Genomic DNA, 16,649 nt, shown 5'->3' with positions numbered 1-16,649 from the left:
CACTCTTAATGTGAGCTTTATGTGTACAAAACGTGTTGTTTTCAGAATATAAATATGAGCACATCCTGAATCAACAGCTTTACTAAATGAACAAACATTATAATGTAACATTAAATTGAGTATATGTCGCCCTGCAAAGCAAACACACAATTACCCACTCATACTGTTTAACTGAACCTCAAAAATATATGTCCTCTACTGTGTGTAATTATATCATACAATATGCTTGAAAGACATTTCCTCTAATCAATTAATTAATAAGTTCATTAATTTAATGAACTATAGGTTTGAAAACATCACAGAAGTAAAAAAAAAAGAAAAAGAAAAACTCTGCATTGATGTGTTAAGAAAAATCATTGCATCTGATCAATAAATCAATCTCTAAGACATCACAGTTCAACACTGTCCACAAACGCATCATTCTCATCATCATCTTCAAGTGTTTTTTGAATTTGTCACAGTTTTTTTAAACGAAATAACGTTTACCCCCCCCCCCCCCAGTTTGGAGTATTTGAAGTGGGTTGTATGAGGTATTTATTGATAGTCAGTGTATTGCCGACAGGTGGCGGACAACATGCTCCCAATATCGATAAGCACCTCACACAACCCCACTTCAACACTTTCAAATGAAATAAAATATCTCTCAAATGTTCAACATGAGATGAAGGAAAAACAGCAGTCACTGGTTATGTAACAGTCTCTCCCATCGGAGTCAAACACGTCTGTCCCCTCCACGGTCTGTCCTGCTGCAGCCTGAAACTTCCTGATTCTTCTTTGAAAGGCCAAACTCTGCACGGCAAAGTGAGTGAAGCAAATCACCAAAAACCACCCAAAATTCAATAACAATGAAAGCTGTAGTCCAAGATTCTCCTCCTATTATGACTTGCCCTTCACTGTTGGCCCAAATGTTTTCTTCTTGGGTGCTGCAGAGGGTTGGGGTTTGGGTTTCGGGGCAGATGCAGGCTTTTTAGCTTTGGGCTGCAGGGATTTGAGACCCAGGAACTCACAGTACCTGTTGCATTGGTGCAAGGCTTTGAACTGGTCAATGAAGGAAGTGGCACAGTTTCCTTTGAAGCCTTTATATCTAAAAAGAAATTAATTATTAATATGTAATTTTGTATATATTGACAATTTGCATTTGTTATCAGTCTTCTAAAAGTAAATACTCACCCTTTCTTACAGGTGGCTATTCCCACATCAGTGAGCCTCATTCCCACTCCTGAAAACCACAAAAAATGTTCACTTTAAATGCAGCTAAAAAAAAAAAAATTCTCTAACTTACTTACACAAATTTAAAAATATCTTAATTTCCATGCTTCCTCATCATTAGTAGATTAAAATTCTATGATGGGTTGCACCAACAAGTATTAATTTTTAAATTAGATTAAATAATGGTTTAACTTTAAATTATGTTGTACCATTTTTTTTTAAACAAAATATTTAAACCTCAGTTGTGTTTTCACCCATTCATGAGTATCTTGAGTAACTAGGCTAACTTTTTAGCTAGCTAGCAAACAACTTAAATTTTTGTTAACTTTTTAAGCTAACTAATAAATGCTGATGTGTTAACTTTTTAGCCAGCTAGCAAACAATGTAATATTTTGTCAACTTTATAGCTAACTAGCAAACACTGAAGTTTTGTTATCTTTTTAGGTAACTAGTAAACAATGTTACATTTTGTCACATTTTTATCAAGCTAACAAACAATTAACTTTTTAGCTAGCTAGCAATCAGTAATATCTTGTTAATGTTTTAGCCAGATAGCATCTGTGCTTTGCCGACCTTGCATGTCAGTGACCAGCAGGTTGCCTTCAGTTTTTTGGTAGACCCAGTGCTGGAAAGCGCAACATTTCTGTCCTGCCTCCGAGTCACGTCTCATCAGGTTGATCTCTTTGCCGTCCTTGACTGAATACTTGACAAAGTCACCGATGAGCTCCTCTTCCAGAGTGGCGTACGGGATGTCACTGGATGGACGGTGGACCAGGTAGATGGGAATGATCCTAGTGGAAGCATGAAACAAAAATGGCTTGAGCTATGAGTATTTTACATTATTCTAAAAGAATGTGGTGCTGCCAAGAGATTTACAGTGTGCACTAAAGCTTCATTTGTGATATTTTTCAATGCTAAAATGATGGTTCTGTAAATGGAGTCTGGTGGTTTTGGCAATAGCTGTTTCTGTTTCTGTTTAAACAAAAAGGGGGAATTTAGGGTCCATGTTGAAAAATACCAAAATCAAACTTTTGATTGACTTTTGACAAGCTCACTCACTCTGGGATCTCTCCAAAGGCTTCAATAGACTGGGCTGCAGTGGTGTACGCCTTGATGTACTCTCTTGCCGTGTTCTGGACCTGGCACTCCTACAGAACAAGAATACAGTTACAGTGACATTGCATGAGGAATTTGAGACAAAAAAAATGGTCTCTGTAAAAATCTCTTTAAAAAGTTGCTTTAAAAATGTTACATTGCACACAAAATAATATTTTGTCATAAGCTTGTTTCCAAAACCATTGCATGGACATGCTATTTGTATCTGTATCTGCTCAGCCAACAAAATTATGATTCTGTATCTGTTCTCAAACAGGAGACCAAAAGTGGATGTGATTTTTGCCGAAAGTCATGTTAAATCAGGCATGTTTTATTTTCTAACCTAATATTCATCGGCAATACAACTGTTGTACCTACAAAGCATCTAAATGATTTAATGCTGGATTTAAGTCCACTACCCCTTTTTTAATTGGGGATGTTTAAAAATCAGAAACTGGAAAAAAAAATGTTTTAGAAATCAAAAGATTGTGTTTTGTTTGTTGTGAGGTAATCGTGGAGCTGACTTTTTCTGAATAATAATGAGCAGATTTGGATGGAAGAGATATCTGTTTGCATTGCATGCTTCCCTGTATAATGCATTCAGATTTGGGGGTTTCACTTTCTGATACTACTATTGGAAATGCTTCTGATGCATCCTGCTGTGCTGGATTGGGTATCGCGAGTAAACAAGGTAATTTATTAGCCCCAAAATGGTACTTTGCTACTTCCCATACACCAGTGTTTTAAACCTGAGCCAGGTGATACAATGATATGATCATATCAGATCATATCAGGGCTAATAGTACACAGCTGTTCAAAAAGTGGCCAATACTGCAAGTTCAGGTATCATAATTGGTATCAGGAAGGAAAAAATGTTAATTGGAACATCTCCATTTTGTGACACTGAGTGTTTTTTGTAGGATTTCTTAGAAATTGTCACACTTTGTCCCAAAACCTCTTGCAAAACATATTTGCCAGGAAAAAATGTCCTCAGAGTTAGCAGAAGAAGTAAGCTGTGGTATTTAATGTGGTACTTGTGGGGCTTTTATGCAGTCCTGTTACGTTCTTACCTCTACAGCCAAGTTAAAGTTCTTCTGAATGAGCTCCTCATTGTTCTTGGTCCCGTAACTGATAGAATTATGTACTTTGAGCACACAGGGGTGTCCAGGCAGTAACAGGGGTATCTGACCCGCACGCAGCTTGGTCCGGAAAGCCCGCCGATGCATCCCCTCCCCAAAGTGGACCTTTTCAGTGATGATGCTGGCAGGTTGGTTCTCTCCAAAGTATTGATCAGATAGAAAATCCTCTTTGAACATCAGCCTGGAACAGTGGATATCCTCCTCTTCACTTCCCACCTCTACTGGGGCAGCTAGAAAAAAGAAAGACAGACACGATTTGTCATCTGTTATCTGTAACAATCCAAAACAAAAAAACTGGGACTTGAATAGTAAGCCTTGTTCTAAGATCGCAACTCACATTGGATGGTCTTTGGAGTTGGAGGGATGACGATCTCACTGAGCACTGTAAAACAGTCAGAAAAAAGGTCAAAATGAAGCAATGCAGTATGTTAGACAGGTGTTATAATTAGTCATGTTGTATACCTTCATATGTGAGCAGATAATCCAGGGTGACTGATCCATGTAAACTGGTGAGCCGACACTGGTACTTGCCCAAGTCTTTGTGAGAAGCGTTGGAGATAGTCAGTGACACCCTGCTCTCGTCCCCTGCACTTCAGAGAGAGGTACGGTGTCACAAAATGCACCACACAAGGCCACAAATGGATAAATCACTGTCCAACTTCTGCCTTTCAAAGCTGACTTAACCTGCTTAAACGTTAACAGTTCAATTGTGCTGTGTTAACATCCAATTTTACACCAAGTTGAATGAAGTTTGACCAGCGGTGTTGATGAAGGACTTGAGTTCATCTATAAGGGGTATGTCAGACTAGGGATGTTCCAGCTGTCATCGGGGTATATGCACTGGGTGAGAGGGACTGCCTTCTGACAGGGCCACAGCCCCAACTAGAGGTGGGTGGCTTCATTGTGCATGAATAAACTGTTGCTAAACAGTTTAACCGATTAGTATTTCTGGTGCCAACTTTTGACGGTGGGGATGTTTAATCGTGCACATCAGACACAAGAAACCACTGTTATAGCATCACTTAGAGGAGCATACTAGTTGCAAAAGATAATCTGGTGGTAGCTTACATGTACTATTGGTGCTTTGGGGTGTAAAACTGAGTTATGTGAAACTGTTGAGTAAAAATGAGGGTAAATGTGGAGAAAATACATTGATTGTATCATGTAAAATTAAATTATGTACCTTCTCTTGATCTCTTCCAGGACAGTGCCGTCTCTGCTCCAGGTGACGGTGTAGTGGGAGAAGACAGCTGCAAACTGACACCACAGGCACAAACTCTGAGGGTCTCCACTCACTGCCTCTGCCTGGATAGGCTTCACCACCTTGGGTTCTGCAGACATGATCATATGTTTTTATTATAAGGTGAGAAACATGCGTTTATAAACCATCATGTGGGAGAAACAGCTGGAAAACTGCTCTTTACCTTCCTTGACTGGAATTTTCTGTTTGACCACGTCACTGTATGCCTTCTTCCGAGTTGCCCCAGCGTCTACCTTGGGCTCCTCTCCTTTTACCTGGTTAGAAACATCTGGCTTTGGTAATTTAGACTCCAAAGCACTGACAATCTTCCCAAACTTATCCTCTGACAGGCGTCGTTTTTTAATAATGTCATCTTTCAGGGGACTGGTGAAGTCTTTTGGCTGGTAGTCTTTATGATCTGTACGATGTGGAGGGAGGGAAGCTTTATTCTCCAGCTGCTGGGATTTTTTCTCAGCGCCATGTGATTTATCACTGTCCTTTTGAGCATTAGTACCCAGCTTGGCCTCGAACAGATCAATCCTTCCTTTTGCTGTCATTGGTTTGGCTCCATTCTCCACTTCAGCCAGTGGCTCCCCTGCACTTTTTGCTCCTGTTGCACTTTGAGCATGTTTCTTTTTCTTCTTGCCATGTGGCTTGCTTGAAGCCTTCTCAGCTGCCACACCAGTCTCAATCACCAATTTAGCTTCCTTGTCCTCAAGCGCAGCTTGTGTGTTCTCACCAGTGTGATTTTCTCCAGCGAGGGGATGAGTTTCTTGCTGTTTGCAGACCTGCTGTGCTGGAACATGGTGAGATAAATTCTCCTGCTTCTTGGAAGCTTGTGCACCATGATGATGACCCGCTGACTTTTCCTTTTTGGATTTATGGGCTTTGTGAGGCATCTTTTCTGCTGGTTTCTGATTCAACTCAGAGATTACAGCTGTGGCGATGGGTTTTGCAGCCCTTGGGACAAACGGGTCATTTAAATCTAAAGTGACGACTGCAACACGGTTCTCCTCTGAGACAATGAAATTATCTGCAGGGACAACAGCCAAGTTTGAGAGTACTCTACTGAGGTCATTAATATCCTCAATTGTGGGTTTTCTCACAGTGAACGAATACTCAGTAGCGTCCAAGTCCAGTTGTCCCTCTCCTGAAGGTTTCTCAGAAGAGTCTGTTGTGTTTTCCTTTTTATGAATCAACTCTTCATCACCATCCAAAGATGGTTTGTCTTTAGTCCCATCTGAGGTTGGCCAGAGAATGCAAGGTTGTACGTGACCACAACTGGGTTCTCTGTTGTCATTGACAGCCTTTTCGGCCCAAGTTTGATCTCCTTCCAAACTGCAACTTGACTGACAGACAAGGGAGGAGCCGAGACCCAGGGGAGCTAAGGGCATAATAAACTTGGGACTTCCCCACTGTGTCTCCAACTGACATGCTCCGTCAAAGTCCGGTGAGGCGTCAGACGACACGTGTCTGTGAACATTTATATGCAGTCCAGGTTGTGTGTCCACACCTGACACGTGCGAGTCTGTGGAAGTGTGTGTGGTGAAGAGCTGAAGCTCTGTGGAACATTTGGTTCCTTCACGATCAGCCTCGACTGGCCAAAAGCTCCTTTTAGTTTCCTGCTCGGCAGCTGAGCCCGGCTGGGAGATCCTGTGTTCATCTGTCACTTCACACAGTCTGTCTGCAAAGGGCTGATGGACAAAATGGACAAATATTAATAAAAATGTGAGGTAATTTTAAAGCCGGAATTTTTGCTGTTTTGTTTTGTTTTCCCAAGACCGTTCCAGCTAGTCCCACACTACTGTACTGTGACTGGTTACATAACTGTTTTGTGATTGGCTGGTACTCATTGTCTCAACGATGCATCCTACAGATTGCCAGAGAGCCTTTCGAACATTTTGAAAGGGTCTATTTTAACCTAACTATGATCTTTTCCTAAACTTACCCAAGTACTTCTTGTGTTTAAACCTAACAAAGTACTTTCCTTGCCTAAACTTAACCAAACTGTGACTGAAAATGAAAAACAACAGACTACGACAGGTTGACAGTGACATTTAGCTTCACACTGGTCATGAACCTCAGACCCCCAGGTGTGTTTGAACTGTTCATCCACCACACTTCTTCTTAAATTTCTCCCAACTGATCACAACACAGTGGGGCGGGACACAGCGAAAATAGTAAAATAATGCTGCATCATGGATGAGAGGAAGACACCATTAATGTTTACATCCCATGCTGTCACAAACTCAAGCCTCCCATCCATGAGTAGATGCACGCTTCCTCCTGTGCGGTGATACAGTTGACGGCCAGTAGAAAGAAAATAGTTACTTTGTGAAATTGGTCACAACAAGGTCTGTGGATTATCTTTAGTAACCGGATCATGATACATGGACAGAGACACTGCTGTTGAGTTTCAAATGTAATTTTTGGCGCTTTGAGCACCACAACACGAGTGCCATCAAGTTCCATTATATTGAAGAGACGGCAGAAATCTCTAAAGCAACCAAAACCATCCAGATGGATAAATGACACTACAGGTAGAGGAAAAATCTGCATTTTTCTGAGATATTTCTTCACAAAAATGTTGATCCTCTTATGCTCACATATAAGACTGTAAGACTTCACTGTAATATGATCATATATATGTAATAATACTGATATTAAAATATCAATATCACAACAGTTAAAAACAATTCTACGGATATAAAAAGAAACCTGCCATTTCAGGTTGTTTTATTATTTCTGTTATTTCTATTTCTTTTTATTTCAACACATACCTTTCTATAGAGTCACAGAGCAGACGCCTATAAAACACCATGCTCCTATATCCAATCCCGCAGTCCATATGTCCTGCATGCAACTGAAACCTACACTGTCGCTGTTAAAGACAGCAGCTCGAGCTATGTTTTGCGCCACCCAAGCCAATCAAAAGCAGACCTGTCGGCATCCTGGTCCTGGGTTTTTAAAGGAGATGCAGTGGGAATGGGTGTGTTAAAGGGTAAGGGTGCATATGAACGGAGAGAGAGAGGGAGAGAGCAAGGGAGGGGTCATGTTTCAGTCCTCAGCTGTGCTCTCCTCTCACCCCTCCACCCTGACACACCACGGATGCATGCTATTATTATTGAACTCTCAGCTATTATTAGATGCCATTTCTGTCCATCTGAAGTTTTCCTCCTGCTTCCTTCAGCACACACAGCTGTCAGTCTCTGAGATGGGAGCCAAAGGACTTATCCAATAATACAGAATCAAGCCTGCGTGTGACAGTCCTTGGGTGCAAAACGACTGGCTCCGATCCAAAGCGAGGCGACAATGCTCGTGGGTCTGATGTGTGGTGACATACGTGGTTTGCGCGACTCTACAGCTTGTGCCCCCTGGCTGGCGATCAGTACTGTAGGTATGACAATACTGACAAGGGCAGGAGCGGGAATGTCTCTTAAAGTTCTGGCGATGTTTCCAAAGCACATGACTGATTTATCTGTTGGCCAGCACGACTGATGTGAAGGTGATTGTTGTTATTCTCTCTATCGTGAAGGGTGAATCTTTCCACAGCTCTGGAGTGGTGGTGTGTGTGTGTTTAAGGGTGTGTGGGCAGGAGTGTGCGTGTGTTTATGTGCCAATATGAGTGGGACCAACACACACAGGAGCAAAACATACCGTTCCCAGTGTAGTTGTGAAATAACCATTCACATTTCACACTGCTGTTCACATAAAGCAGAGTGCAAACTTTCCACCTGTCCAACACTTTTATAAATCTTGCAGGATAATACAGGCAGGCCTAATAAACTGGTGGCCCGTGGGCTTAAACGACCTCAATCCAGCCCTATGATCATTTATAAATATGAAAAAACATATATCATTGTGATCTTATTGAAATAACCTAAGTCTGAATAAGTCTAAGAGGATCCTTATTTTATTATTAGGCCCCATCATTGGTTGTATCTGCTCTTACGCACAGACACACTTATTTTATTAAAAAATTAAACTCTGTTTAAGCAGAGGAAATTTAGGGGAGTCAAACTGAATGAAAAATATCTTAAATGCAACATTGTGTTAATTAAAAACTGTTTTTATTCTAGGATTACAAAAGTGTATTGTTTTTCCCTCTACTTTTTTACAGTGTGTTTCTTTTCCAGTCGGGAAAACTAATTTAAACTTTGCCGGTCAGATAAAGGAAATGTAAAAATCTGACCCCTTGGCACTTTAATTTTTTCAAGTCTTCTAAAAAAAGTACATTATATAAATGAAAAAGTTGAAATAACTCAAAGGTTCAAGACAACTTGCTGCAATAAATTTAGGAGTTTTGAGTCGAACTCAAACTTTTAAGTTTTCAGAAAGTTTTAAGAGTTTGAGTTGGGCACAAAACTCAAATTTATTGCAGTGAATTGCCTTGAAATTTTCAGTTGTCTCAACTTCTTTTTAAATCTCAAAGTCACATTAAAAGAAACAATGATTAATATAAATCTTACCTCTTTAGTTATTAGCTCTGCTGGTGCATTCTGTACCTCCAAATCACTATCCTCCACTATATTCAGTATGATTGGCTCTTCATCATTGCTGAGGAAACTGTCCGTCTCAAAGGATTCGACATATCCACCAAAGTGAGAAAGGTGCCGATCAGCAGAAGAAGATCCACCGTACCCTCCAGGAGAGGCCACCGTAGCCCCGGATGATCCCATAGACAGTCCCTCAGCCTGGCTGCTCTGGATCTCTTCTGGCTCCTTTTCTCTTTGTGTGGAAGAATGACACAGGGATTCAACGCTCCGGGAGCCGACTCTGTCTCGGAGCTCAGATCCTGCAGAGTTCAGGCACAGAGAGAGACAGCTCTGCCCAGAGAGGACGGATCTCTCTGGGATGCTTTGCGCCTTCAGAGGATGATCCTGGACACCCATGAGTGGCTGTGATTGTGGCTCTTGACCCTCTCCTTCTCTAGACGTCTCTGAGCCTATACAAGCGCTTTCCTCTGCTATTGCCTGCGTCAGAGCATCTATCTCAGCCCCTATTTCTGTGAAGGCAGCTGTGAAGTCCTCCGGTGGTGCTGTGATGATCCCAGTCCAGTCTGAGAGTGCGGTGGCCCAGCTGTCCACTGACGACCACCTCTCAACCGGTGCCCCCCAACCTCTACTGTCATCCCCGGCCCAGCCAATCCCTTCACAACCATCAGGGCTGTAACCTGACACTTGTGTTTCTCTTGCGGGACAAGACATGTCACCGGTGGCCATTAGTCCTCCTTCAATCTTGTCCAAAATCCTCTTATCTTCTAGATCCTCACCTGCCAGATACTGGCACGCGTCCAGCCACAGCTCGATGGGGCTGTCGCTCCGCCGTGGTTGCGGGGCTACATCAGTGACCTCAGCCTTCACTCGCCCTGCATCATTTACCGACACCAAGCCTGCCTCACCGGCATCCACAGCAGGTGGTGTTGGCCTCGTACGCTGGCTCACGTCTGACTCATAGCTACAGCCGTGATGGCATTGTGTCACCGCATTTTCTGAATCACACCTCGGGACGTTTGTATCGCAGTCAGGGTCTGTCTTTTCTCTCCCTGTTTGCGATAATGGCTGGTATTCAGGACATGTAATCTCCTCTGGATCAACATTAGGGCTCAGGATGAAGTCATGAGTCTCACTTTCAAAGATATAAAGTTCTGACACAGGTGCTGTAGCCGTATCACTCTCAAAACTATCTGACTGATGTGATAACGACCTTAATAGAGAAGTGGCTTGACTGTGATCGGAGCTTAAGCCTCCATCCAGCTCTGTCAAACCCTCACAAGTAGATGGCATGGCCTTGAAAGGTTGAGGTGTGCTATTGTCTTGTATGAGAGAAAAGGAGAGGGCTTGTTCTTTAATGTTAAACTCTGAACAAGATTCAGATAGAGGGGGTTTAAGGTCATGAGAGAGCTGAGGTAAAAGAGGTAATACCGGTTCTGATGAGCCAAAATAGCTACAAACCCTGAATTCAGACTCTGAGCAAAGCAACAAAGGATTCAAACAGTCCAAGTCAGTGCTTTTCTCCTGAGAAATGTTTGATGAAGTCTCGGTTGATTCGTCAGCAGGGTCTGACACAGTCTCTGCTTCTGTCCCGTGCGCAGACAGCGTGTTTTCTGTCTGACTCTTCAGAGCAGAAAGAGAGTCTAAATCCCCCGTTTGACTGTGTGTAAGTAGAGCTGCTGGTGGTGACCGTGTTTGGTCATCCGTGCAAAGGAGTGACAGATCCATCGGGACTTCTACTTGTGCTGCTCGAGGAGGTTGTCAGCAGCGAGACTCCAGCTGTCAAACATAAACTTTGGGCCAAGTTTCGGGATGAACAGCATAAAGTTCTGTGAAGTCATTGTTTGCTCTTGGCCTCTTTGGTGTCATTTCCTCTTGTGGGTCCAAGCGTATCCACCTGCAGAGTTTTAAGATTAGATTTTTATTTGGAACATGTCAAAGAAAACAAAAATCTGAATAGTTACAAAAAAACAAAAACAAGTGAACTTAACAGCAAAAGCTCACTAATTGCTTCTTGGACATACAAATTCCCCTCATTGACTTCTTGCCTTGGTTTTGTTTACAATTCTTATGGCTCCTTTTTGAAGGATGACTATTGGATTAGTGTTTTTAAGTGTTTCCCCACACCTCCACACAGTAGGCTATGTGTGGGATTATGCAAGAATATTATCAGGTCTAACGAAGATTACTTTAATGCATCGTTGACTTTATATTATATTGCAATTGATATTTTAGTTTTTGACAGAATTTACATGTGGCTTCCTGCGTAGTATGATCTGCTATTCCTCCAAGAAATGTAATTTCATTCACTCTTTCTCTTTTTACTTCTCTTTATTTCCCAGTTAAATTGCAAAACGATAAAAGTGAAATAATCTCAGGCTCACGCACTGAAGTATTTGAAGTAAGGCCCACTATCTCCTTTTAAGCTGTTTATCTCAGTTGCAGGAGAACCCCCCTTTAAATGGCATCTTGCATCTATTTTAGAGGCTTTTAAAGGACACTTGACACACCTTATCAACAGGAAACCTTCCTGCTGTTGTTACTTTGCAGCTGATAAAGACATCCGGTGTGTGGTGGTTGCGTTGTTGCCAGCTGCTACACTACGAGTACTGTTAGAGACATTTTTTGTGTTAATGGTAAATTTACACTCAGAGCAAATATTTTTGGATATTGTGATTAATCAGATTAAGATCAGATGACAAACATGTCAGAAAATGTGTAGTGCAGTCTTTGACCTGTCAACGTGGCACAGTTTAAAATAAGTTCAAAGAGCAGGCCACCACACGTACAATCTTCAATTTCTATTGTCTCGCACAAGTGAGAGAAAATAAAATATGATAAAATATACATTGTCTGTGGAAGAAATAGATTATAATATACACTAACATGTGGGATCATGCAATAAACCTTTTTCCTTAAGTGACCCCTTTTATCATTGAGTAAACTAACAATCCCTGACTGACATATTTTAGAGATATTACATAATATATTCAAAGAATAACAATAATAGTACAGAACAACTGATAAACTGTACAATTAACCCAAATAGTAAACACGATAACTGCATGAAGGATTGTGTAAAACAATCGATTTGGATTAATTTAATGCAGATTATTTACTATAAATATTGATCAAAGGTGAGTTTTCCTGATATTTGAAGAAACATTTTATACAATTCTGTCTGTTTTATATTTTTCCTCTTATTTTTAACAATCAATAGGGTTTTTTTTTTTTTTTTTTTTTTTTTTACAAATTTTCTTCTCACACCATTGTTCTTTGAGCTTGTTGATTGTTTTAACTGTGTTTTTTTATGCAGGATGAAGAAACACAGACTTCTGTGAGATTTTTTTAAAGTCTTAAATAATCTAAACTTTCAAAAAAGCTGTTTCCTCTACAGAAATTGAGTGAAATGCTGATATATAGACCTAGTGTCTATATATATTTTAAAAGTATTCTTACACCCCTTAAAGTCAAGAAGGCCTTGCGACCCCCATGTGATGCTTTGGTGACCTCTAGTGGGGGTCAAGACCCACATGTTTGAAACTAGTGCATTGTGCAGTGTGCAATTCATTGAAAACTGTGAGTGATTTTTTGTCACAATCCTGTTTGGTCTTTATTAGCTATTTACCAGATAAAAATCAGAAATAAAAGTGAGCGTATGATATGATAAAGAAGGTACAATTTCATGTTTTCTAGATTGTTAGGTTCAGTTTATTTGCTGCAAAATTATGGATGTTCCACTTCTCTTTTGTTGGCCTTAAGTAAGCTTTGATTTAATTTGATTTGATTAATTTACATGTGTATTTGAGCTGTAAGTTCAAATGACTGAACTAAACTAAGCTTGGTTTATCTATATAAACATTCAGACATAAAGATTCTGTAAAGAAATCTGTAATGCAAATAGAACATTTTGCATTTCAGGTGCTTAAAATTTATGTTTTTCTGAACAATTACATTAATGAAAGCCAGCTCAAAACTTGATATTTATAAAACAGTCTGTGGTGATTCATGTAGTATCAATGTTGCTAATGCCCTCAACATGAATGATATTCTAAACTCCAAATTTACCAAAATAATTTGGTGAAAGAAATTGAAAATGAGGCATCAGCATCTTAATCTGCAGGTGATACACCCGGTGGGTACTAATCTAATTCTTTTAGATTATAGGTGCAATTATTTTGGCACCTTAAAACTAAAAAAAAAGAAGAATAGTTGTGTCTAAAAAGCACCTGTCTTTAAATCGCCTGTGTCGCCCACTACCTGACATATCCGTGCGGAGGCCTGATATGCAGTGTTGAAAGGGGACGCTTCAAAACATGCACCCTGATATACAAGATTGCAGAGGGGGAACCGGTGGCACAGACACTGGAAAAATACCAGCACATCTTCACCCATGACCTGCATTTGTCACATTCCTGCAGCGGTGAAGGACACCTAGCCGAGGCCTCGAGCCTGAAATGTTTACTATCATGGGTACAGATACTAACTTTAGTGCGTCTATTGACAAACACCTCAAATACAAAGAAATATGACGCAAATTTCAGGCTGCAAAATAAATTAAAACCCTGACCAGAGTACCTAATCTTAGACTTAAAAGTCACTTAAATAATGCTGTAATGTTTTTGTTCCAAATGTATAAAAGTTACTGTCTTGTTGCCTTGATTAAACCAATCGGTTTGGTTCACCACAGTCACATTTAGTGCGCTGACTCTATATTTAGATTTGATTATCACGTGCAGTCCCTGTATCAGAGCTGTAACCTTCTTTTGGAGGCGCCTTGATGTTTTAAATTGAACAGAAGTCAGTCTTGTTGGTATGTTTGATTAGCGCATTAGATCGGGCTCGATCTGTACTGACATTAAAAAACAATAAAGCTGTCAGCGCCTGCGTGACTGAGAGCAAGAAAGTGTAATTCGATGTCATCTTGACCGTCTGTGCCAAAATAGATCCACATCTTGGTCACTCAGCCCCCCTTCAGCAGGCGGCTGTGACTATAAAGATCCTGTACGTGAATGACTTGACAGACCTGAGCTCAGTGAACACAGTTTTGAAAATAACAACACAAAATATGATTTTCTCAGCTGACAGCTAAACGTGAACAGAAGTTCATTAAAATGGTGAGAAATGATAATGTTATAAAAAGTCATGATTTTAAGATTGTGACATAAAAATGTACTTTTTACCTCATAATTAAGCTTTTATTTATCCCATTCTGTTATTATTTTTATGTCATAAAGAGTTTTTATGTTGTGTTTACTTTTAATTTCAGACTTTTTTAAAATCATAATTTAAACTTTTTCATCTCATAACTAAGACTTTTTAAATAATAAATTTGACTTTTTATTAGCCCCAAATTAAGATTTTACTCCATAATTATGACTTTTATCTCATAATTTTGTCTTTTTAACTCATAATTTTAACTTTTAACCTTAACTTTTACCTCATAATTAAATTTTTTTAATCTTTTTATATCATAATTTCAACTTGATCTCATAAATTACACTGTAATTAAGATTTTTTCTATCATAATTCTAACTTTTTATCTCATAATTGTGACATTTTGGGTCATAATTTTGACGATTTATCTTTTCATCTCATAATTTAGACTTTTTTAAGTCTCACAATTGTGACTTTTTGTCTCATAATTTCACCTTTTATGAGTTTTTAGCTCATAATCATGCATTACCATGGAGCTATTTTTTTTTTCTTTTACTGGCGGAAATGAGCTTCAAGACAAAAACTAAACAAATATTCTCCAGAATTAATTATACTCGTAAAATGACTTTGAGGAATGAATTCTCATGCTTTACAAAGTGTGTCATGCGTGTCGTGCAGCACAGCAGAGTGTGTTTGTGTGTTTGTGTGTCAGCCTATCATCAGTGTTGTAACAGAAGAAGCAGTGTAACTGACAGCATTAACCATTCCCAAAGAAAACCACAAACAAACGTCCAACAAGTTTCCTCGCAGCTGACTCACACATGATCACACCGTTATTATTACTTGATGCATTAAAACAGTCATCGTAGCCCGTGAAGGGGATTTTTGAGCCATGCAGAGTACGTACCCTCCTCATAGCCGTGTGGTTGAGGTTATAGACCGATGATGTAGGACTTCAGTATGAGCTCAGGCAGAGCCGGGGGTCTCGGGGTGTGAGTCTATTTTTAACTGTTGTCCCCCCGCAAGTTACAAAGTCAGTTACCTGATATTGCGGACATGTGCCGATCTTGAACATTTAACACTCGATATCTATATTTACAGGCTGTTTCAGTGATGGCCTACTTTTCAGACCGACATCGAGCTTGTTATAGAAATGTAAAGTGAGAGAAATAATTTAGCCACAATTAGACATCTCAACTGAACTTTTTTTTTACACAGACATGCAGCCCAAAGACTAAAATGACAGAAAAAACTAAATACAACAGTGAATTTAAAAAATGCAAGAATAAAATGTTAAAAATCAATGAATAAAAGCTATAGAATAAAATAAATACTATGGATAAAAGTACCTTTTCTCTTTTGCAAAGAGAGCCTTCTATTCTAATATCCAGAGGCATAAAAACATCAGGTAATCTCACCTATGCTTTTATGACTCACAACAAGGAAAAGAAAAGCATTGGACGACTTTAGCAATCTGGGTGGAACATATAAAATAACTTTAAAATCATTTCTAAAAGCCAGAAAGCCAGAGCAGAGTCTGACTAATGTGATGTGAAGTTACATTCACATACGTTTCAGGTAATGCAGTAAAAAGGGAATTACAGCAGTCTAAAAGGCTGAAAAAGAAAAATAATTAAGTATTTCATTCCTGTCAGTGTCTACAACCCATCAGAGCGTTGCCTGTCATTTTAATTATTTTATTTTATGTCATTTAAAGCTCTAGAAAAGAAGGAAGTGAAAGCAGACAACTGAACATGAAGCAGTTTGTTTTAATAAAAGTTGTTTTTTTCCCCCCAAAGAAGTAAAGAAGTAATCTAATTAATCAAACAGTATTAATTTTCTAAAGGTTACTTAGTTTTAGAAATTTGAAGATTATAATTTCAATAAGTGCAAATATGCAAAAACACCCGTAGGAGTTCATAATTTTTAGTTTCCATAAAACTGTGTATTACACAGTAAAATCAGCTTCTGATACACACATGTGGGTAAATGACCTAGAAATGGTTTATAATAGGTTATTAATTAGGTTGTAAACACTGAATAAATTATTAAAGGAGAAATATGTAGAGATTGCATATACAATAATGAGTACAGCAAGCCAAATAGAGACTCACTTGTGGGTCACGACCCAGCCTTTGGAAATGACTGGTCTTATTGTGAAGTTGTTCCACCATGTGTTTACAGCGCACTCGTGTCATCGAGGGTCACATTCTGGCGACATCAACACTCCTAACCACTCTGGCGAATAAACAATGCACTGTTGTGACTTCTGTCAGTGGTCAAAACAATCAAATGAGGTCAGAGCTTTCTTGGCTA

At 39.6% G+C, this 16,649-nt stretch overlaps 1 protein-coding gene across 1 annotated transcript; it reads right to left on the bottom strand.

Annotated features, from left to right (window-relative positions):
• On the bottom strand, positions 1-15,322 carry alpk2 (alpha-kinase 2). Its single transcript, XM_084745882.1, has 11 exons — positions 15,241-15,322; positions 9,153-11,073; positions 4,868-6,377; positions 4,627-4,774; positions 3,906-4,033; positions 3,781-3,825; positions 3,375-3,673; positions 2,269-2,357; positions 1,783-2,000; positions 1,171-1,219; positions 1-1,084 (listed from the first exon to the last, which is right to left on the bottom strand). Exons 2-11 carry the CDS (start codon positions 10,902-10,904, stop codon positions 877-879), a joined length of 4,446 nt encoding a protein of 1,481 aa, XP_084602008.1. The 5' UTR covers positions 10,905-11,073; positions 15,241-15,322; the 3' UTR covers positions 1-876.
• Positions 15,323-16,649: the final 1,327 nt, after the last annotated feature.

Source organism: Lutjanus erythropterus, chromosome 20 (genome assembly GCF_056507025.1).
Source record: "Lutjanus erythropterus isolate fLutEry1 chromosome 20, fLutEry1.hap2, whole genome shotgun sequence".
Taxonomy (NCBI): domain Eukaryota; kingdom Metazoa; phylum Chordata; class Actinopteri; order Lutjaniformes; family Lutjanidae; genus Lutjanus; species Lutjanus erythropterus.
The sequence above is the reverse complement of the archived record's forward strand: the minus strand, read 5'-3'. Positions and strand labels throughout refer to the sequence as shown.